Source organism: Mustela lutreola, chromosome 16, assembly GCF_030435805.1.
Source record: "Mustela lutreola isolate mMusLut2 chromosome 16, mMusLut2.pri, whole genome shotgun sequence".
In the NCBI taxonomy this organism is placed as follows: domain Eukaryota; kingdom Metazoa; phylum Chordata; class Mammalia; order Carnivora; family Mustelidae; genus Mustela; species Mustela lutreola.
In genome coordinates, this window is record NC_081305.1 from 57,574,761 (window position 1) to 57,597,069 (window position 22,309).

Below are 22,309 nucleotides of genomic sequence, written 5' to 3' on the forward strand. Positions count from 1 at the left end.
TTGGTAGGAAGGTGAGCAGGACCTTGAACCCCGGTGTGGCTGGCTCCAAAGCCTGTCTGTGACCCTAGACTGCCTCCACCATCAAGGGAAAAGTGGCCGACCACCTGTTACTGACTGCTGGCCATCACGGTCGCAGTTTGCACTCAGGATCTCATTTAATCCCCAGGGAAGCCCCAGAGGAAGTTGCTATTAACATCCGAGATACAGATGAGGCCGCTGTGGCTGGGAGAAGTTAGCTCCCGGCCCTGAGACCAGTGAGGCTCATTCTGAGCTCCCAGCACTTTCCCTGTATTTATTCATTCAATCCATACAACCACCCTTTAAGGTAGGGATTTTTCGGATCTCCGTTGTGCAAAAGAGGAAATAGAGGCACAAGGTTAAGAGACCTGTTCAGTGTGGCGGAAATACAGGAACAGGTGGCATATATTAAGCGCTCATGACTTATGAGGCATTTCTGGTCCCCTGAGCCTTAGATGGAGAAACTCATGTAATCCTCATGACGACCGTTTGAGGTAGGTGCTGTTTTGATCCTCCTCCTCATACAGATGAGGAAACTGAGGCACAGAGAGTAAGTCACTGCCCAAGTTCCTCAACTAGTGAGAGTCGAAGCTCGGTTTTCTCTGAAACGCTGTAGAGGGCGTGGGGGTGCGTTGCTGGGCAGGTGCACCCTCAATGCTCCTTCGGCCCCTCCACCCCACGCCCCCTGCAGGTGAAGCTGTGTGACTTCGGGTTTGCGCGCATCATCGGTGAGAAGTCGTTCCGGCGCTCGGTGGTGGGCACCCCTGCCTACCTGGCGCCCGAGGTGCTGCTCAACCAGGGCTACAACCGCTCGCTGGACATGTGGTCGGTGGGCGTGATCATGTACGTCAGCCTCAGTGGCACGTTCCCCTTCAACGAGGACGAGGACATCAAAGACCAGATCCAGAACGCCGCCTTCATGTACCCAGCCTGCCCCTGGAGCCGCATCTCCTCGGGAGGTGGGTCGGGGGCGGGAGAAGGGGGGAGTGGGCGGGGCCATAGAGAGGTGGGCCCTGGAAAGTCTAGGCTGTGGGGGTGGAGCCTAATGGTGGGTGGGGCCGCAGGGAGGGCGGTCCTTTAAACGGTGAGGTACCTTGAACCTAGAACCTTGGGGCAGGGACTCAGGGATGTGTATGAAGCTGGTCAGGCCTGGTTCCTAGTTCACAGAAAACGAATTACTCCAGAAAGACTGAGACAGGCACCTGGTGCTTTGGGGGCTGAGCGAGGTTTGGTCTGTCTAAGGTGGGACCAGGAGAGGGACTACTGGACCTGTGGAAGCCATACAGCTGGGGGTGGCCAGGGGAGGGGGCGGAGCCTTCCTCCCAAGGCATGGGCTGGGGCCTGGAATCTTGGGGGTTACGACCCTGAAACGGTTAGCCTTGCAAAAGCAGTGGCAGCGGAGGGCAGGGTTGGGGAACAGTTGGAAAGAAGAGGTCATGTGGGGAGAAGGTTATAGAGCAGGGAAAGGCCCTGTAGGGATATGGCTTCGTGGAGCAGGTGGAGAGGGGATTGACATGAGGGTTAGTGCAGGAAAAGGTGACAGCAGTGGGCGGGAGAGAGGTAAGCACTAAGTGGTAAGAATGGATTCATTCGTACTGGAGTAATACTGGAGGTCCTCAGCGTTGTCTTTTGGGACCTGCTCAGAAGTGTCAGTAAAAGTGTGTCGAGTGTAGGAGAGTGAATTTGGTGCAGACCGACGTGTGTGAGGGTGGCCGTGTGGACAAGGCCTATACTTAGAGGGGTTCACACAGTGAGGCCTTGTCCTTCAAGGCTTCTGATCAAGGAGACAGTCTCTCCTGAGTGTCGGCTTGTCTCCAATGCCTGATACTTGCTAATTTTCCTCTTCCTAAAGAACAGGTCTATCTCTGAGACTCTGTAGGAAACCACTGACTACCTTCTTCTTTTTTAAAATTAAGATATAATGTATTATTTGTTTCAGGGGTACAGGTCTGTGATTCATCAGGCTTACACAATTCACAGCACTCACCATAACACATACCCTCCCCAATGTCCATCACCCGGCCACTCCATCCCTCCCAGCCCCCTCCATTCCAGGAACCCTCGGTTTTTTTCCTGAGATTAAGAGTCTCTTGTGGTTTATCTCCCTCTCTGGTTTTGTCTTGTTTTATTTTTCCCTCCCTCTGACTGACTGCCTTCTAATAATGCTTATTTTCATCTTATTTTTGTGGACATAGCAAGTGATCTTTGGATTTTCATTGACTGGAGTGATATGATATTTCCATTATAAATAAATTCATGTTCCCCTTAAGGTTTTCAATGGTAAAATGAATTTTTATTTTTTTAATATTTTTTTATTTAAAGATTTTATTTGTTTATTTGACAGACAGATCACAAGTAGGCAGAGGGTCAGGCAGAGAAAGAGGGGGAAGCAGGCTCCCTGCCAAGCAGAGAGAGCTCGATGCAGGGCTCAATCACAGGACCCTGATATCATGACCTGAGCCGAAGGCAGAGGCTTAACCCACTGAGCCACCCAGGTGCCCCGGAAAATGAATTTTTAAAAAATGAAGTGATCTATAGCCAAATGTTATCGATTTTTGCTTTGATCAAATAGTGACATGGCTCGTACTCGCTTTGGCAGCACATATACAAATAGTGACATGGCTCAAATTCTGAAATATACAGAAGGGTCTGCAGTGAAAATCCTCTCTCACTCCTTTGTCTGCCATTCTTCCCAAAGGCATTGGCTATTCAAAGTCTTTTAAATACGTGCATTTGACATATATTCTTTTATTTCCTCCTTTGATACAGGTGGTAGTGTCCTATACATGGTGCTTTTTAACTTGCCTTGTCCTCTTCACAGTTTATCTTGGACAAATGGTTTGGCTTAAAGAAAAAAATAATATTTTAAAGATTTTATTTATTTATTTGTTTTAGAGAGAGAGAGAGCATGTGCGAGCAGGGAGAGGGGCAGAGGGAGAGGGGGAGAGAGAATCTCAAGCTGACTCCACGCTGAGCTCAGAGCCCCATGCAGGACTCGATCCCACAACCCTGAAATTATGACCTGAGCTGAAATCAAGAGTCAGTGGCCCAACCAACTGAGCCACCAAGGCATCCCTGGCTTTAAGAAAAACACTAAGTGAAGAATAAGACAGGTGTACCTGTGTATACCTCTGTATGACAAAACTTACAGAGGTGACATAGGAATGGGGAAACTGAGGGAGAGGCTTGGTGAAGACACTTAGGAGCTAGTTTGTGTGTGCAGTGTCGGAGGATAGGTGGACAAAATGGTAATTTGATGAGGAAATGGGTGAGTGAGCAATTGGTGCAGGTGAGGCTTCCAAGCTACCTGGGCCAGTGCGGAAGGCAGGCCGGGATGGTAGCAGGTCGCCTGGAGTGGCCTGTTGCAGGAGGGGCAGCCTCTACCGCGCCGGGCTTGAACTGTCCGTCTCCTCCCCGCGCAGCCATTGACCTCATCAACAACCTGCTGCAGGTAAAGATGCGCAAGCGCTACAGCGTGGACAAGTCTCTCAGCCACCCCTGGTTACAGGTGATGCAGGGGGCGGGGCTTGAGAGAGGATGGGGAGGGAGGTCTCATTGGCTGGGTTGGAGGAAGGGGTGGAACCCGATGGCTTATTGGCTCTATAGCTAGTGAAGGCTGCAGGTGCATCTTCCGTGGCTCCGAGCATGGCTGAGCCTCCTACTGGCTGGGCTGTGGAAGGAGGCGGAGCTGAATATCTATTGGCTGGGCAGGTTGCAGAGGGTGTGGCTTCACCTTCATTGATCCCGGGCCTGTCAGCTTCAGGGAGGATATAGCATGGGGCGCAACTCAGCCTCTGTGGGCCCTGCTCTGCAAGCTAACCCCTGTTCTCCCGGGCCCAGGAGTACCAGACATGGCTGGACCTCCGAGAGCTGGAGGGGAAGATGGGTGAGCGGTACATCACGCACGAGAGTGACGACGCACGCTGGGAGCAGTTCGTGGCACAGCACCCGCTGCCCGGGCCTGGACTGCCCGCTGATGGGGACTTCGAAGGGACCCTCCTGCCGCAGGACCATGAGATGCAGGGGCTGGCCGAGCGCATCAGTGTCCTCTGAGGCCCCATGCTCCCGTCTTGGCTGTCCCGTGCTGCTGTCCTCCGGTCCCTGGAGAGCAGCCCTCTGCGCCATTTCAGCAAGGAACTGTTGTAAACAGAAGCAGCTTTCTGCCCCAAACGGATGGGACGCACCCTGGGAGAAGTGGGGGTCCTTGGCGGGTCAGGGGTAGTTATTTCCAACCTGAATTCCCCAGCAATTAAAACGAACTCATCTCTGGCCCCATGGCCTCGGTGTCTGGCCACACTGCACTGTCTTATCATGAGTCTGTTGTTCCCCAAGACGGAGTTCCCCTGGAAGGAGGACTGTCTGAGAAGAAGGCAGGAGGGAGGGGGCACGGCAGAGGGTTGGCGGTCCGGGAGAGGAGGCTGAAGGCCGAGGAGTTTCGGAAGGAGGACTGACTAGGGTGGGAAATCTGGAGGGAGGACTAGAAGGGGGAAGACACAAAGGGTAGCCTAAGGACAGGGAAGAGAAAAGAAGAGTTCGGAGATGGAAGAAGGATGCCAGGCTGGGAAGATGGATGGAGGATCATGACTGGAGGGAAGGAGGTTTAGAGCAAAGTAATCCCGTGGCTTGTTTGATCCACTGTTTCACTCAGTAGCGTCACCTCTAACAGAACTACTGATAACGACATGCCATTAGCGCAGGTCTGGTACACAGCAGAAACTCGATCCACAATATTTAATGTTTTCTTTTCAATTGATGGGATGACTTCCCTATGCACCAAATGTGCGCATTGACCGGTTCACCCATTTGTTATGGTGGGGCCTGGGTGATGCTGGGGACATCCAGAGTAGGAGGGGCTGGGGTGGGCAAGTCCAGGAAGGGAGGCATCCTCCAGTGAGCCAGAGGGTCAGGAAGGCGGGTCTTTTGAGCTGACTTCTCAAGCCTCATCCTGGCCTGGAGGTGGTAGGCAGAACGAATATCTCTCCACCTTTGCTCCCTGCCCTCCTGTTCCCCAGCTCCTCAGTGTCACCCAGACTTGTGACCCTGCAGCTGAGGGCAAGTGATTGGAGGGTGCACCTAAACAAGGTCTCTCGAAACACTCAGACTTAGACACCATGAAGGCTTTCCTGAAGCCTGGAAAAACAGGCCAGTGTAGGGAGCTTACTCTCTGAGGCTTGCTGCTGTATGTCACCTAGTCCATCTGTGGGTTGGCTCCAGATCTACAGCTCTGAATAAAGAAGCTCAAAGGTGTCTAGGTGGCTCAGTCGGCTAAGCATCTGCCTTCAGCTCAGGTCATGATCCCAGGGTCCTGGGATCAAACCCTGCATCAGGCTCCCCGCTGAGCAGGGAGCCTGCTTCTCCCCCTGCCTCAGTGCTTTCTCTCTCTCTCTTTCTCTTACACTTGCTCTCTCTCAAGTAAGCAAATAAAATATTTTTTTTTTAAGAAAGCTAAGAAGAACCTCAGTCAGTGAAGATCTCCAAATGAACAAGAATGCCTTGAAGGTATAATTCGAGCTAATAATATTGGGAAATACTGGAGTCTCTCGGACTGCATCCTGAATGCCTCTCCCGCTGATGCTGATTAGTCTGAGATCCAAGAGGATAAGCAACAGAGGGACAACTCCATCTCCAGTGACAAAGGCAAGCTAGGGAATGTATGGACCGACTATCCGGGCACGATCCTGAATAATCACTTGGCTTCCATCTTGGCCAACAGTTTTGTTAACACCCTGAGACGGGAAGTCAGAGATATGATCATAAACATAATGGTAGGGGTTCCTGGCTGGCTCAGTCGGGAGAGCAGGAGACTGGATCTCCGGATCGTAAGTTCTAGCTCCACGTTAGGTGTAGCGATGACTTAAATGAATAATTGATAACTTAAAACCAAAACGCCATAGGTGCCCTGGGTGACTCAGTGGGTTAAGCGTCTGCCTTTGGCTCAGGTCATGATCCCAGGGTCTTGGGATCGAGCCCCGCAGCGGGCTCCCCACCCAGTGGGCAGTCTGCTTCTCCCTCTGCCCCTCCCTCCATCATGCTGATGCGCGCATGTGCAAAAATAAATAAACTCTTTCAAAAAAAAAAAATCTTTAAAAACCTCATGACGTCAGCTGGGAAATGCCTTGACTGCAGAATCCCATGAGGCAGTGCAACACCGTTAGGATGCCATGGCAGAGGAAGTCAAAGCCAAGAATGTCACTTAAGGTCCCGCAACTTAAACACTCAGGGATGGAAAAAGCCCATCCTATCAGGGCCATCAGATACTGCCAACCCTGATCTTGACAGAGGCATTTGTAGGGACTGTAAAGAAAAGGGACACTAAATTCGAGGGGTTAGATTTCGTCTCCCCAAGGATTCTCTCCTGGCACGCTTTCTCCTCTGTGCCTATAAATACCCCTCAAGCCACAGGGGGAAATGATTATCCCCATTACTGGGTATCCTGCCCCATTTTAGACATGGGCCACACCCTCCCCATAAATATCCACCCCCTCCCCTTTCCCCCTGCCCCAGTACACAGCAATGATTATGATGAATCCCACAGTTCACCATGTGCTTACGCTTGTCTAAGTCACTCTGTGACTCACAGGCCCCCTTACTACCCAGCACGGTTTATCCTCCATGAAATCTTTCAGGAAGGGTTATTCTTTCAATCCAGAATGTCAAGATTTCATGTTCACAAGAGAGCCTATGTCTGGAAGTCCCAGACTGCTCTGATCCATCTAACACCTTACCCTTCCTACTCCCCTGCTCCCTCCCTCTCCCCCCAAAACCCCATCAACCTTTCCCTCAGCCCACATATTCTAGACACAGCTGCCCCGCATTTGGATTCTCTTTGGGCCCCAACCACATAAGGCGCATCTTGGAGGCTGACCCTCTCTCAAAGTGGAAATGGAAACTTCTTGCTCTTCCTGAAACTGACTTCAGGTGCCTCCATCCATCACCTGGGGTCTCCTAATCCCAGCTCCTGGCCCTTGCAGCACTCCTGCCTTGCCCATCAAGAACTCCAGACTACCATGGGGATATGGTTAGTCCAAGACCCGAAGGCCATAAATAAAATAGTCAAACCTAGGTTCCCGAGAGTTCCCACTCCACACACTGTCCTGGCCTTTCTCTACCTTCCAGCACCCCCCACTTTAACACCTCCTCTACACATTCATATCCCTCTACGTCTGGTTCATCTTTTTGTTTTCACCTGGGAAAGTCAACAATACACGGGGACAGGTGGGCTCAAGGGTTCACTGAAGCCCCTGCTTAATTTTCCCGGACGCTGAAGGCTAATTTGCAGGACGTGCTTTTCCCTTGCAATATCCCTTGAATCCAAAATGTGGATGATCCCTTGCTGAACTCACTCTCTGGCAATACCTATCCCAAGCCCTTGCTCACAGGGACACAGTATCTAGGGAAGGATTATAATCACGTAGGTCACAAGGACGCCATCTAGGACATGACTTCGCACCTGAAGGCTAACTTTATCCATGGAATGAATTTATCCGATCGTTAATTTCACTTTCGCCCAAGACTAAAACGTGACTCCAGTGGTTTCTGGGCCTGTTATGGGTTCAATTCTGTCTCCCCCCACAAAAAAAAAAAAAAAAAAAAAAAAAAAAAAGTTTGCTGAAATCTTATCCCCCAGTTCCCCGGAATGTGACCTGATTTGGAAACAGGATGGTTGCAGATGGACTGAGCATCGTCCCCTCAAAGACCGCTCCCAAATCACCACTTGATCGTCACAACAAAACTCTCCCTATCCCTACCATTAGTGAATCAGGATTTATGTGTTCCTTTCACAACTTCCCTAACGGCCCCTGCAGGGGACTCAGTCTCCGGAAACTTTCATGTGGTAAATGACACAGTAACAGCCCTAATGGCAGGAACCACCTCCTCACTGAACTCACCCAGATTTTCCAGCTATCAAAATATTGCCAATCCCAAGTCAACCGGTGCTGCTCACAATTTCTCTTGGTATCAGTGGCATCACCCGTCTTGTGACTCATTTCATGGTCCCAGCCCCATCCCCGCATCTTCTCCTTGGTTCCCACCCCACCCTTTTAAAATTTTATTTATTTATTTATTTATTTTTTAAAGATTTTATTTATTTGACAGAACATAAATAGGCAGAGAAGCAGGCAGAGAGAGGAGGAAGCAGATTCCCCGCTGAGCAGAGAGCCAGATACGGGGGTGGATCCCAGGACCCTGGGTATCATGACCTGAGCCGAAGGCAGAGGCTTTAATCCACTGAGCCACCCAGGTGCCACCCCCTTTTTTAAAAAAAGATTTTATTTATTTGAGAGGGAGAGAAGCAGATACTACCCCCTGAGCAGGGAGCATGACACAGGACTCGATCCCAGGACCCCAGGATCACAACCTGAGCTGAAGGCAGAAGTTTAACGGACTGAGCCTCTCAGGCACACCTGGTTTTCCGCCTTTAATCAACGTTTTAAAAAACAACCAAAAGTAAATAACAACCAAAAAACCAGGAACCTGAATCAAAAAAACGAAAACAAAACCCACAACATTTATTTTCTGACCCCTCAAATAAATTAGACAATTATTTTCATGAGTCTTGGGATTGCCCCAATGATGTGTATTTTATGGGTAAAGATTTGCAGACTGGCATCTACTTACCAGAAGCTGACTGACTTCTGTTATCTTGCCAATCCTGTAAGTCCTTTTCAGGGTCTTGATTCCCCTTCATTCTATCAATGTCTAAACTTCACTATTTCTTGACTCAAACCCCCATCAAATTCCCCTCCCCAAACATGAGAGACCTGTACATCCTGTGAAGACTGGAAGTCACCACCCAGACACAGGAACCAGGATGACCCTGAGCCCCCCTTTCATTAGCATTCAAAGGAGGCTTGGAACAAGGAGCCAAATGTTCAGCAGTAAGCTCCGAGGATTCCACACCACCTCCAACCGTGTTTGGGCAACTCTTGTATCAGGTTAGGGACATCGAAGGGAAGGACTTGTAGCCTGTGGTTGGAAACACCTGCTGCATGTTCATTTCCGGGGACTGCTCAGACATCATGATCATCAGTAAGAACATCAAGAGGCCACTGAGGAAACCTGCAGAATTAGAACCACTGTTCTGAGTCCACCAACCAACCATCTCTCTGTACCTCCTTCTGGGAGCCCTGGCAACTGGCTGCCCTCAGGCCTCTGATCCTGTTGTTACTCTCTTATTCACCCAGTAATAATTCTCTTTTTATTTATCTTCCTAGGAATACCCATCCGCGAATGCCCAGTGACCAAAACCTAAATCCGTTCTAGATCCAACATTTTATGCAAGAGATGGTTCAGGCAGCTCTGCACGAACAGCAGAGATAGAAAAAAAAAAAAAAAAAAAAACCAACCCTGACATCACCCCAGACATGAACTACTAAGAAAATCTTGTTGGAGAGCAAGCTCCCCAGATCCACCTATCAGAAATCCCAACCATCTCCCCACTGTCGGAAAATTAAGACTGTTTAAGGACAATCTAGTCTGTCTTAAACAAGAGGAGAAGTGAATAATTTGTCTCTACTTAAAGTCCAGGCTCATTTTTCTCCTCGGGATTATTTTGGACTTATTTAACAGACCCTTCTGTGGTTCTTTATACGTGGAAAGCACTGAGCAAATATCTCACTCAGTTCTCAGAATGACGGGATAAGTTAGACAGTATTATGACCCCCATTATACAGATAGGGACACTGAGGTACAGAGATTAAGCAAGTTTCCCAAGGTCACACAGCTAGAAAGTTGCAGGGGCTGAGGATCCCTTCAAAACCAGCCCCACCCCCACCCCCCAGCAGTCTGGTTCCAGAGTCGATGATAATCACTGCCTCTCCAGCTTACGACCAGATGTCTCCTGGTGCCATAAAAGAGGGGATCATAAAAGAGGAAAGTTCTCACGTGATCATCTGGGACCTGACTATTAGTGAGTCAAGGTCTGTCTGAGAAATGGGTATGACTATTGGAGCTAGATCTCTAAGGTTGTAGGGACACACACTCGGCGTAGTGACACACGTTGGCCGCCTGAGGGGGCGCCAGCCCGGCTCGCGGAGCCTGGGGAGCCAGAAAGGAACCTTGGAAACCAAAGTCAGGCTCAGACTCTTAGGACCACAGAACGTTGAGAACAGAGCATCTTAGAATGCTGAGAACAAAGCCTCTTAGAACGTTGAACAAAGGCTCCTGGAATCGTAGAATGGTGAACGCAATGCCCCCCACACAATCTGGGAGACAAAGGACGCTCAGATTCTGTTCTGGTCGGATAATAGAATCTTCCACCCAGGCTGGTCTTATAATTCCAGAATTTGGGATATAACCTATCTGACTCTTAGGAGTCAGCCAATATTAAACCAAGCGCGGGCCCCTCCTAAGCTGGTCACACGCCCATGAAGCCCGTCCCGCTTAGAAGCATTATTTTATGGAAGGCTATCGTTCTTGGCTGCCTTCTAGTTTTACAGCTGAGTGTCTGGGAAGCCTTCGTGGAAGAGGAGGCAAATCAGGGCTCGACTCGAGAACCTTTTCCGCCCCCCGCACACCCTCAGCAGCTCAGGGTCGCTAGGGGTGGGGGGAGAGGGAAGGTTGCCAAACTGTCACGTGGACCCATTCTCTATTTATAGATCACCCCTTCTCCTTTCGCGGGACAGTCCAATGGTAGCCAGAGCTCGCCCGCAAGGGGGCGGAACCAGCTGCGGGATCGGGGAGGCACGGGCCAATGTCGTTGGAGCAAGGGCGGACTTGTTTCATTGTGACGCGAGAGGGGGGCGTGACTGGAGCCCGAAGGCAGCAAGCGGTGGGGCGTGGCAAGGCCGCCCAGAAGCAAAGCGAGTAGGAAGCTGCGAGCATGCGTCGCGTCGGGGGGCGCGGGTGCACCGCCGGGCATATTCGTAAGGGAGGGTACCAGCCAATAGGCGACGGTTGCTCTGTCGCCGGGGGCGTGGTCATGCAGATAAGGCGCGGGTGGGCGGCCCAATGGGCGGGCGCCTATGCAGATGAGACGGTGACAGCCGGGCCAGCGGGCGGGCGGGCAGGCGGGCTGTTGGGGCGGGGAGGTGGGACCCGGAGAGGGGTGGCCGTGGGGCCCGGCCGGGCTGGGGTGGGGGGCCGCAGCCATGATCCGGGCCTTCTCGTTCCCGGTGAGCCCCGAGCGGGGCCGGCTGCGGGGCTGGCTGGAGGGCAGCCTGGCCGGGCTCTGCGAGTTGCACTGGCTCCGGGAGAGGCAGGAGTACCGCGTGCAGCAAGCGCTGCGGCTGGCCCAGCCCGGAATGGGGGGCGCCGAGGCCGAGGACGAGGAGGACGCCGATGAGGACGAAGATGCGGCGGCAGCGCGCCGGGCCGCAGCGGCCCTGGAGGAGCAGCTGGTGAGGGGCCGCCTGTCCGTCCATCCCTCCGCCCCCGTCTGTGTCTGTCTGTCTGTCCGTCTCGGTTGGATGCTCAGACACCCGTTCCGGTGGGGGAGGGGCAAAAGACAGGGGGTGGGACTGGAGACCCTGGAGTATGGGCGCCGGGCGGGATCTGGCCTTCCCACCCCCAAACTGGGGAAGGGGGACAGCATCGCTTCCGCTAGAGCCTCGTGAAATGCACAGGCCCCTTCCCCAAAGAAAATTCTTCTGGGCGCTAAGTATGTGTCAAGCCTGGGCCGAGTATTTGGCATGCGCTGTCTTCTTGAAGCTTGGGGGAGAAAGGGGTGATAGTCCCCATTTTACAGAGCAAGAAGCTGAGGCTCAGAGATGGCAAGCGACTCACCCAAGGTCACACAGCTGGGATCCAAACATGCCCCACTCTGGCCCCGCCACCAGGGCTCCATCTTCCCTAAGTCCCGGTGTGCTTGGAGATCTCTGGAGGGGGCGGGGTGGGGGGAGGGGATCCTTGGGCTTCCTGAGGGAGGGATCACCGCTGGGAGGAAGCTTGCAGTCCGCGATGATCTTTACTCTGCGGTGACACTTTCCCTCCTTTCCTAGCTGGTCCCAGCCTTGGTGAGCCCCAGAAGAGGCAGGTCGAGGCAGCATGGGGGTCTGGCTTCTGAACTCCCTGAGTGTTCTAATGGTAGAAAAAGAGGCAGAGGTCTCCAGAATGACTTCAAGAGCACCACCCCTCTCTCCTTCTCTGTCATTCTTTGATTTTTCCCGACCTCTTCCTGGATTTCTCTCACTCTGTCTCCCTACTGCCACATCTCTGACTTTCAGCATCTGTTTCTGTCTTTCTTAATCCTCCGTCTCTCTGGGTCTCTCTGTCTCCGTCTCCCTGGCGTTCTCTTGCCTTTCTGCACCCCTCTCTCTTCCCGCCCCACGTCCCTGTCCCTATCTCTCTCTTCCCCTCCCCCCAGCCTGCCAGGCCCCAGACCCTGGCTCCCTCTGCAGATCCCATCCCCAAGCCTGTGTGTGGTCAGAGCTTCCCGTTTGGGGAAACCTGAGCCCGGGCAGCGGGGGAGGGGGCTCTCCCTGCTGCTGACCTCCACTGCCCCCTCCCCAGATGGAGAATGGGGAGGGGGACTGACGCCAGACTCCGGGGCTGCACGCACAGCCCCTCCCCCGACCGGGAGTGAGACCCTGCACATTCTTCTCTGGAAGCAGAAACAGCTGTGGGAGGCCCCACCCCCTCCCAAAGTTAGAGACGCCTTGTGGGGGCCTTCACCAGCTCCCCCCCCACACCCCACCCCAAGCTGGCTGGGCTTGGGTAGGCACCTCCCACCGTACGTACAAGAAGAGGGAGAGAGCATGGGGATGGGCGAGCTGTGTCCTTCCTTCCGGTCCCTCAGTCTGCCTCAGTCTCCCCTCGCTGCCCTTCAGCTTCCCTATTCCTGCCGCTGAGTCTCCCCCCTTCTCTGCCCCTCTGTCTACCCCGCCCCCCAGGAGGTGGTAGTGGAGAGGCCTCTTTCCCCCACACTCTCCAGGCAAAGCTCCGTCCCAGCGTCAGGGAGGAGGCGGTGGCAGGCAGCGGGAGGAAGGCAGCGGCGCGGAGGGAGGAACAGAAAAGCGCTAAATATAAACGTCTCTGCGGTTGGGGGTTCCTGGGTCCTTCAGAAGAGGGTGTGGGTACCTCCTCTGATCCCGAGCCTCTGTCTTGTGATGCTAACCCCTCCCGCCCCGCACCCCCTGCCAAGGAATACACTCCCTTTGAAGCCAGAAAGATTGAAGCCAGACTCCATTCGTTGCTAATAGGAGTAGCCCGGACGCAGGTAAAGACTGGGGGTATCTCAGAGAAGAGAGGTCAGAATCCTGGATGGGTGTGGGAGTTCCATTCTCTTCCACCAAGAAAAAGCGTCCCCTTCCAGCAAGAAGGACTTAAGTTAGACTTGAAGAAGGACTTCCAAATCGCGCTAAAGAGAACGGGACACAGACTAGGGGCATGTGAGCAGTGGGGAACACAGGTCTGGAAAAGTTTAGGCCATGGGGTCTCCAGGGGTCCTCACCTAAGGTTTCACCCGTTAAACCTATCCAACTGAACGACCACAGGCCTGCTGGCAGAAGGGCTTGCAAAGAAAAGGGGATGGGGATGAGGGGTATTGTGGGTACATGGGGAGCAGGATTCAGACCGAGGTCATTTGAAGAGTCATCACTTTGCACCCGGAAGGGAGGGGGTCAAACTTACCAACAGTGGGAGTGTGGGGACTTGGGGTGGTGTTGGAGAACCCAGGCGTGGGGGAAGAGGAGGCCTCTCCGGTTTGTCCCCCTTACCCCTGCTCTTCCCTACAGAGCAGGAACTGAAATTAGACCCATAGAACTTAGCTCCCCTCCCAGTCTACCCTTTTATGTTTATTTTTAATTACACAAGTAAAACATGACTTTATATTTTGCTGGTTGGAAATTCATAGCTTTCGTGTAAGAATAAAAGCTAGCAATTATTGAGCTTAAAAGGAACCGCTGTTTTAAGTCATATAATCCTCACAACACGCCGTAAGAGAGGGAGCTGAATGAGGCCATGTTACAGACGAGGAGACCAGGGCCCAGAGAGGGGAGTAACCTGCTCAAGGTCACACAGGGTCTCCTCGGAGATCACCGCCAATGTCACGTTGGCATGAGTCCCTCTAGATCAATGGATTTGCTTGTAGGAAGAGCTTACCTGCCAAGAAATGTAGGGTTTTGCTTCGCTTCTTGCCATTGCCAGTCTCTTGGGGTGGTCCCAGAGATAACACCAGCGGGTCTCAAAGTGTGGCTGCTGGGCTAAGCAGTGTCACCTCGGAACTTGTAAGTTATGCCGATTCTTGGGCTCCAGGCTGGAATCAGAAGCTCTAGAAGTGGGACCCAGGCCCTGCAGGTAAATCTGACTCCCGCTCATACACGACACTTTTCTTTTTCTTGTCAATGCTGTGTCTTAGTGATGATTTTTTTTTTTTTAAGATTTTATTTCTTCATTTGAGAGAAAGAGAGAGAGAGAGGGCAAGTAAGAGAAAGCAGGGTAAGGGATAGAAGGAGAAGCAGACTCCACACTGAGCAGGGACCCCGATGTGGGGCTCGATCCTGGGACTCCAGGATCATGACCTGAACCAAAGGCAGACGCTTTACCCGCTGAGCCATCCAGGTGCCCCCTCTTAGTGATGATTCTGTGTAGAAATTGTGTCCTTCCATTTTGACAGGTATATAGTATTCTGCTATGTACATTCATTTTCACCAAACATTTCCTGAGCACCTGCTTTGTTCCAGGCACTGTGCTGTTCCCTAGGGGTGGGTGGGGGGGAATCCTGACATGAACAAAGCAGATTAAAATCTCTGCCTTCCAGGGATGACTTTTAGTGAGACAGACCCGATGACGACCTGATGCATGCTTTTGAGCCAAGAGGTCATTACTGCTACGGTGCAGGGAAGCCGGGGGCGGGGGGGGAGGGGAACAGGTCAATGGGTGCAAAATGATGGGGAAGCTATTTTGGAAAGACTGGTCAGGGGAGGGATTGTGTAAGGAAAGATCTGAATGAAGCCAGAGAGGGAGCCAGGAAGAAATGCAGGGGGAGCACATCCTTACTGAGGTAGGAACACCGCATAGTCATCCAGGGAGCGTGGCTGGAGCAGAGTGAGGGGAGGTGATTAGTGGGGGACATGACATGGGGTACCTGGCCGGGGTCTCCGACATTGTTTTAGCCACCCCTGATTGTGTACAATCCGGCTGCTTTCCTGGGTTCTGCTCCAAGATGACGCCACCCTGAGCATCTCTGCACACCCAGGGCAGGAGCCCAACATGGAATGATTTGTTGACTTTCCTCCCATAAACAAACCCAGATGGGGGCTTCTGTTCTTGGGGTGGGGGGAAGGGGGAGGACAAGGGGCCCAGGAGAGCAGCCACAGGAGTAGGAAGCAGGGATGGGGGATGGGGGGATCCGGCCAGTCTTTCTGCCCTAAATAGGCAGGGCTGGGCGACTGGCCTCCCGGCTCCTCCCCCCTCCTTCCCTCCCTCCCGCCGTCCAGACAAGCTGCTTTTGTCTGAGGGTCAACCGTCAGCCTGTGGTGGTGGCCACCTCTGGCTTTGCCCTAGACCCACGTGCGACTCTTCCTGGATCTGGCCCTGTTTTTCCAAAATGGGGTTAGGTCCTAGCGTCTTGGAAGCCCCATCTGTGTTATCTTAGTCCCTTGACCCGTCCCTGGTCACTGTCACTCCCCTAAAAGGGTTTTCACCTTCCTTTATTCTCACCTGATAAATGCTCGTTTTCTGCAGCAAGAAGGATCCAGGATAGACTCAACTGGACTTTCTCATGGGGATGAGGTTCAGGGGCAGACATGGGAGGCTTCCGGGTGGGAATGAAGCAAGGGTGGGAGAAAGATGTTGTTCCCTGGGGCCAGGGAATGGGCTGGGGCTTGCTACTCTAGTATGCTACGGGCTAGACTCACAGAAGGACTTCCTAGGGTGCTCTTCCTGGGGGAAGGACTGAAGGCTTCTACGAGTTGTGGTCAGCCTGTTTTATCCATATGAGGGAAAGAATCAGTCTGCAGCAGGAAGGACTTAAGGAAGACTTACAAAAGGACTTTGTGCTGATGATAAGGGGCAGAGGGAGATGATGGGAGCATCTGAGAAGAGAAAGTCAAGGACTGGGAGGAGGTGGACCAATGGCTAGGGGATCTGCTGGGTCCTGGGTATTTTGAGGGCAAACTCCCCTTACAGTGACACCATGTAAACTGAGACTCGAAGAGGAATGTTCTGATAGGGGTTGAGGGTTATGGAGGAAACACCTGACAGAGAGGGGGCGAGGAATGGGAACTTCTGAAGCTTATCCCACCTAAGAAAGGTTAATGTAGCTGCAGCATGAAGGACTTGAGTTAGATAATCACTGGGACTTTTTTTTTTTTTTTAAAGATTTTATTTATTTATTTGACAGACAGAGATCACTAGTAGGCAGAGAGTCAGGCAGAGAGAGAGGATGGGGAGAAGCAGGCTCCCTGCTGAGCAGAGAGCCCCATGTGGGATTCTCGATCCCAAGACCCTGAGATCATGACCCGACCTGAAAGCAGAGGCTTTAACCCACTGAGCCACCCAGGTGCCCCATCGCTGGGACTTCTAATGGGATGAAGGGACAGAGATCTTGAGGGTGATCCTGGGACCTCGGTACTGCTTTTAGACTTTTGAAATTAGAGCCTCACTGTCAAAGTGAAGCTCTGCCTATCGGGGGGATATATGGGGAGGGGGGCACACGACAGAGGATTGGGGATATTCTGACTATCCTGCTCTCCCCATGCCCTCAGGAGGCCTTGCCTGGGCTCATCTGGGACCTGGGCCAGCAGCTGGGAGACCTGAGCCTGGAGTCTGGGGGCCTGGAACAGGAAAGCGGGCGCAGCTCAGGTGAGCATGCGTAGAGGGAGAAGGGTCTGCCTGGGACATCCCCAGCTTTCCTACTGCCCCTACCTCTCAGGTTTCCCTGCCTCTGCCTCTTGGTCTCTTCCTTTCCCCACCCCTGGTTTCCCCGTCCAGGCCCCTGATTGTCTCTCCTCCACTCCTTGGAATCCAGGCTTCTATGAAGACCCCAGCTCCACGGGAGGTCCAGACTCACCCCCCTCTACCTTCTGTGGGGACAGTGGCTTCTCTGGATCTGGCTCCTATGGACGCCTGGGTCCCTCTGAACCCCGAGGCATCTACGCCAGCGAGAGGCCCAAGTCCCTAGGTAAGGTGGGTGGGGTTGGGGCCCTGAGAGGCAGGGAATGGGCAGGAAAAGAATGCTTTTGAGCACAAGCTTCTGAGTCAGACTGACCTGGATTCAAACTCTGGCTGTGACCCTTCCTTCTCATGTGATTTTGAGCATGTTGCTTCTTTCTGGGCCTCTGTTTCTCCTTTTGTTAAAATAGGATTATTAGCAGCACCTGCCTCATAGGGAAGTTCTTCATACTCAATGAGCCTGAGCCCTCACTACCATTGGACTTGGCACTTGGTAGCCACGTAAACAGCAACTCCTGTTGTTCACTTATACAAGTCAGTTTCGGAGCCCCTACTAGGTGCCAGCTTAGATTTGTTTCAGTGGCGAGGAATACCCGGAGGGAAAGAAAAAAAAAAAAATCCCTGTTTTCATAAAGCTGACTTTGCAGTGGGAGAAACAGATAATATACAAGATAAATAAGATATAGACATATAGGAAGAGAAGAAAGTTAGGGAAGGGAGCTGGGGAGGGCATACCCTTTTGAGTTGGGGAGGAAGTTGCAATTTTAGGACACATGGCTAGGGAGGGTGTCGCTGAGACTCTGACATTTGAGTGGCGCCCTGAAGTAAGCGAAGCAGATATCCTCAGGGAAGCGTGTTCCAGGGAATGGCAAGTGCAAAGGCCCTGAGGCTGGAACGTGACTGGCGTGTGCTTCCAAGAGGGCAGCAGAGCCCAAGACCTAGAATTATAGAAGACAGGGATTAGATATGAAGGTCAGAGAGGCAGAGGCGGGACAGACCCTTCATGGTCTTGTGACGATTTTGTTATGAACCTGATATGCCGGGAAGGCTGAGAGCAGGGTTTTGGATGACAGTGAAGGAGGGCAGGGTAGGCAACTAGCCCCTCCTAGGCTCCTTCAGCAAGGACTTCGAGGGTCCCTCCACTCTCTTCCTTTTTTTATTCTTGCCTCCCTCCCTAGGAGACGCCAGTCCCAGCGCTCCGGAGGCGATGAGCGCTCGGGCAGCCGTGCCGCGATCATACTCGGCGCCCTACCCGACGGCAGCGGGCTCTGCAGGCCCCGAGGCCTGCTCCTCCGCGGAGCGGCGGGCGCGCGCCGGGCCCTTCCTGACGCCCAGTCCATTGCACGCCGTGGCACTGCGCAGCCCGCGGCCCTGCGGCCGGCCTCCCGCAGACTCGCCGGACGCCTCGGGGGCGGGGCGGCCCCTGGACGGCTACATCTCGGCGCTCCTGCGCAGGCGCCGCCGCCGGGGGGCGGGCCAGCCCCGGACCAGTCCCGGGGGCGCGGACGGGGGCCCGCGGCGCCAGAACAGCGTGCGCCAGAGGCCGCCGGACGTGTCCCCGCCCCCCGGAGGCGCGCGGCCCGCGCCCGAGCCCCCGGTGGAGCGCGCGGGAGGTCGTCCCGCCAGCCCGGCCGCCCTAGGCCGCGCCTGGGCCTCGCAGTGGGAGTCGGAGACGGCGCCCGAGCCCCCCGCGCCGCCCGCCGCTCCCTCGCCCCCCGACAGCCCGGCCGAGGGGCGCCTGGTGAAGGCACAGTACATCCCGGGCGCGCAGGCCGCCACCCGTGGCCTCCCTGGCCGGGCGGCCCGCCGCAAAGCGCCCCCACTAACCCGCGGCCGCAGCGTGGAGCAGTCCCCACCCCGGGAGCGTCCCCGGGCCGCCGGCCGCCGCGGACGCATGACGGAGGCCTCGGGCCGCCGGGGCTCGCCCAGGGCTCGCAAGGCCGCGCGCTCCCAGTCCGAGACCAGCCTGTTGGGCCGCGCGGCCGCGGTTCCTCCCGGGCCCCCCAAGTACCCCACGGCCGAACGGGAAGAGCCTCGGCCGCCGCGGCCCCGCCGCGGCCCCGCGCCCACGCTTGCGGCCCAGGCTGCGGGGTCCTGCCGCCGTTGGCGCTCCACGGCCGAGATCGACGTTGCGGACGGGCGCCGCGGCCGTCCCCGAGCCCCCGCGGCCCGCGGCCCGGTGCCCGGCCCATCCCCGTCCGCTCCTCAGCGCCGTCTTCTCTATGGCTGCGCGGGCAGCGACTCGGAGTGCTCGGCCGGGCGCCTGGGGCCGCTTGGACGCCGGGGTCCCGCAGGTGTTGTGGGCGGCGGCTATGGGGAGAGTGAATCGAGCGCCAGCGAGGGGGAGTCGCCGGCCTTCAGCTCCGCATCCAGCGACTCAGACGGCAGCGGTGGTCTGGTGTGGCCGCAGCAGCTGGTGGCAGCCACCGCGGCCTCTGGGGCAGGGGGTGGTGCAGGTGGAGGGGCGCCTGCGGGCCCCGCCAAAGTCTTTGTGAAGATCAAGGCTTCCCACGCACTCAAGAAAAAGATACTGCGTTTCCGTTCGGGTTCTCTCAAGGTCATGACTACAGTGTGAGTTTGGGAGTTTGCTTGGGCTCCCCCTTCATGGCCTCTGCACCACCACACTCCCAATCACTGACCCTTCCATACCTCCCTTCCAAAGACCACCATTTTCTCTGCTTCCAAAGACCCTTCCTCACTGCCCCCATTCACTGCAAGTCTTGGTTGAAAAGGCTCCCCCTCCACCATAGGGAGGAATGGGGGAGGAGCCCTGTTTGACCCAGTTCAGCTGCTGGCTCTGCAGCCTTTGGGCAAGAAAGTTCCCTTTGTCTGGGCCTCACTTTCCTCATCTGTACTATGGGTGTACTATGGTATGCAGAAGGGGTAATTCAGTTTGAATTTCCCCATTTTAGTTTAGACACTTAGTCCGTTTGTTCCCGTTCGCTTCCGTCACTGAACCCTCTTATTCCTCCTTTCCATGCCCAGATACAGTGTCCTCCCCCCACTCCCCATTCACAAAGTGCCCCCTGTCCATGTCCCTGGATTCTTAGGATATCCCCTTGGCACCATGGTCAGAGACTCTGTGTCTAACTCAGGTGGTGCCTGCAGAGTGCCCTGGGAAAGGAAGGAGCACTGACTTTGGGGTTTTGAGGGTCAAGTAGGAGGTGGTAACACCTGGAAAGAAAGACTTTTCACCTCTATCCCTGGACAATTATGGAGGATTAAGAGGTAGAAGAGGAAAGGAAGATGACTTCTATCTCATGCCCCCTTTCTCCCCTGCTGAGAGGGAGTGTGGGGAGCCCAGGAAGACCCTCAACTGTTCCAATCCAGTATTTTTTTTCTTTTTTAAAAATCACTGTATTTATTATGACGATGGTGACTCCCCAGTGCACAGGGGGGCCAGACTCTGTGTGTTTCTCTAACCTCTTTGTAAATAAATGCACAGTGTTACATATGTGGTAGACTCTTCTTCTGTGGTTAAATAAGAGAAATGGTTTTCCTTTGGACTAACATTTAGTGTGCAACTACTGTTTGCTTTGAATATAGTAGTGTCCAGAACCAGATGGCAGATCTCAGGGTGGGTCTCAACCTAATTTTCCTGTCATGGGCTATAAAGAATCTGATCTTTGATTGAGTTGTGTTTGGGCATAAACATGGTTTCATAAAAATACGGGTAAAGGGACAACCCCAAATCCCTTCTTTCAGAAGTTATCATAATTAGTTTGTTGCATATTCTTGCATGTTTTCCTTTATGCATTTGCAAATATATATGAATCTAAGTAACTATACAAATGTATAACTATTATATACATATACATATTTATATATATATGTGTATATATATATATATATATATATACACACACACACATATAAATTGAGCTATATATTTGCCTTGTGTATCACTGTTATTTTGGTGGTGTTGAGTCATCTGTGTCCGGAGATTTTTTTTTTTTAAGATTTTATTTATTTATTTGACAGTCAGAGGTCACAAGCAGGCAGAGAGGCAGGCAGAGAGAGAGAGGAGGAAGCAGGCTCCCCACGGAGCAGAGATCCGATGTGGGGCTCGATCCCAGAACCCTGGGATCATGACCTGAGCTGAAGGCAGAGGCTTTAACCCACTGAGCCACCCAGGCACCCCATGTGTCCAGAGATTTCTTTATGGGAAGGATTTCAGTTAAGAGTTGGATTTTTGTAGGCATGTCTTGGTGGCTTAGTTGATTAAGTGTCCGACTCTTGATTTCAGTTCGGGTCATAATCTCAGTGTTGTGAGATTGAGCCCCTTGTTGGGCTCCACACTGGGCATGGAGTCTGCTTAAGATTCCCCCTCCCCCTCTTCCCCTCCCCCCACTCCCTGCTCCTGTTCCATCTCTCCCTCTTTAAAAAAAAAAAAAAATTGGTTGGGGCGCTTGGGTGGCTCAGTGGGTTAAAGCCTCTGCCTTCGGCTCAGGTCATGATCTCAGGGTCCTGGGATTGAGCCCCACATCGGGCTCTCTTCTTGGCAGGGAGCCTGCTTCCTCCTCTCTCCGCCTGCCTGTTGCCTACTTATGATCTCTGTTTGTCAAATAAATAAATAAAATCTTTAAAAAAAAATTGGATTTCTTTGATGGTTACAGGACTATTTAGCTTTTCTATTTCGTCCTGTGTCAGTTTTACTAAGTTGTATTCTTCTAGGAATTTGTCCATTCATCTAATTTTAGATGACATATTTTCTGTTACTGTGTTGTTATTTTTTAAAAATATTTTATTTATTTATTAGAGAGAGAGACAGAGATAGCAAGAGAGAGCAAGAGCTGAGAGGAGAGGGAGAAGCAGGCTTCCCGCTGAGTAGGAGCCAGACATGGGGCTCCATCCCAGAACCCCGGGATCATGACTGGAGGTGAAGACAGACACTTAACTGACTGAGACACCCAGCTGTCCCTAAAGATTTCATTTTTAAGTAATCTCTACCCCTAGTGTGGTGCCTAAACTCACAGCCCTGAATCAAGAGTCGAGTGCTCTATCAATGATGCCAGGTCCCCCATCACTGTATTATCAATGGCTGCTTTAGCATCCACTGTGGGATTGTCCGCTCTCCCAGTTCTTTTGCTGTTGGGGACTTCGCAGCAGTAATGTCCTTGTACCTACCTCTGTGCCTATATGTGTGTATTTCCAGAGGCTCCACTCTAAGAAATAGAATTGCTTGGTCATTATAATATATTCATTTAAAAACTTTTTTATTTTTATTTATTTTTTTTAAAGATTTTATTTATTTACTTTTCAGAGGGAGAGCGAGCACAGGCAGACAGAGTGGAAGGCAGAGTCAGAGGGAGAAGCAGGCTCCCCGCGGAGCAAGGAGCCCGATGTGGGACTCGATCCCAGGACGCTGGGATCATGACTTGAGCCGAAGGCAGCTGCTTAACCAACTGAGCCACCCAGGCGTCCCCATTTAAAAACTTTTAATCGACACTGCCACACT

The 22,309-nt window shown here is 53.1% G+C and overlaps 2 protein-coding genes across 4 annotated transcripts in view; both read left to right on the forward strand.

Annotated features, from left to right (window-relative positions):
- The window catches only part of PRKD2 (protein kinase D2), a 32,662-nt gene extending 28,343 nt beyond the window's left edge, over positions 1 to 4,319 (forward strand). For all 3 annotated transcript variants that reach the window (XM_059152949.1, XM_059152951.1, XM_059152948.1), the window contains 3 exons: positions 710 to 977; positions 3,441 to 3,526; positions 3,859 to 4,319. In XM_059152949.1, coding sequence (XP_059008932.1) covers positions 710 to 977; positions 3,441 to 3,526; positions 3,859 to 4,071 — 567 coding nt within the window. In that variant the 3' untranslated portion in view covers positions 4,072 to 4,319. The remainder of the gene's footprint in view (positions 1 to 709; positions 978 to 3,440; positions 3,527 to 3,858) is intronic.
- Positions 4,320 to 10,834: 6,515 nt separating this feature from the next.
- DACT3 (dishevelled binding antagonist of beta catenin 3) lies at positions 10,835 to 20,305 on the forward strand. Its single transcript, XM_059152821.1, has 4 exons — positions 10,835 to 11,357; positions 16,665 to 16,761; positions 16,928 to 17,080; positions 18,030 to 20,305. Exons 1-4 carry the CDS (start codon positions 11,109 to 11,111, stop codon positions 19,424 to 19,426), a joined length of 1,896 nt encoding a protein of 631 aa, XP_059008804.1. The 5' UTR covers positions 10,835 to 11,108; the 3' UTR covers positions 19,427 to 20,305.
- Positions 20,306 to 22,309: the final 2,004 nt, after the last annotated feature.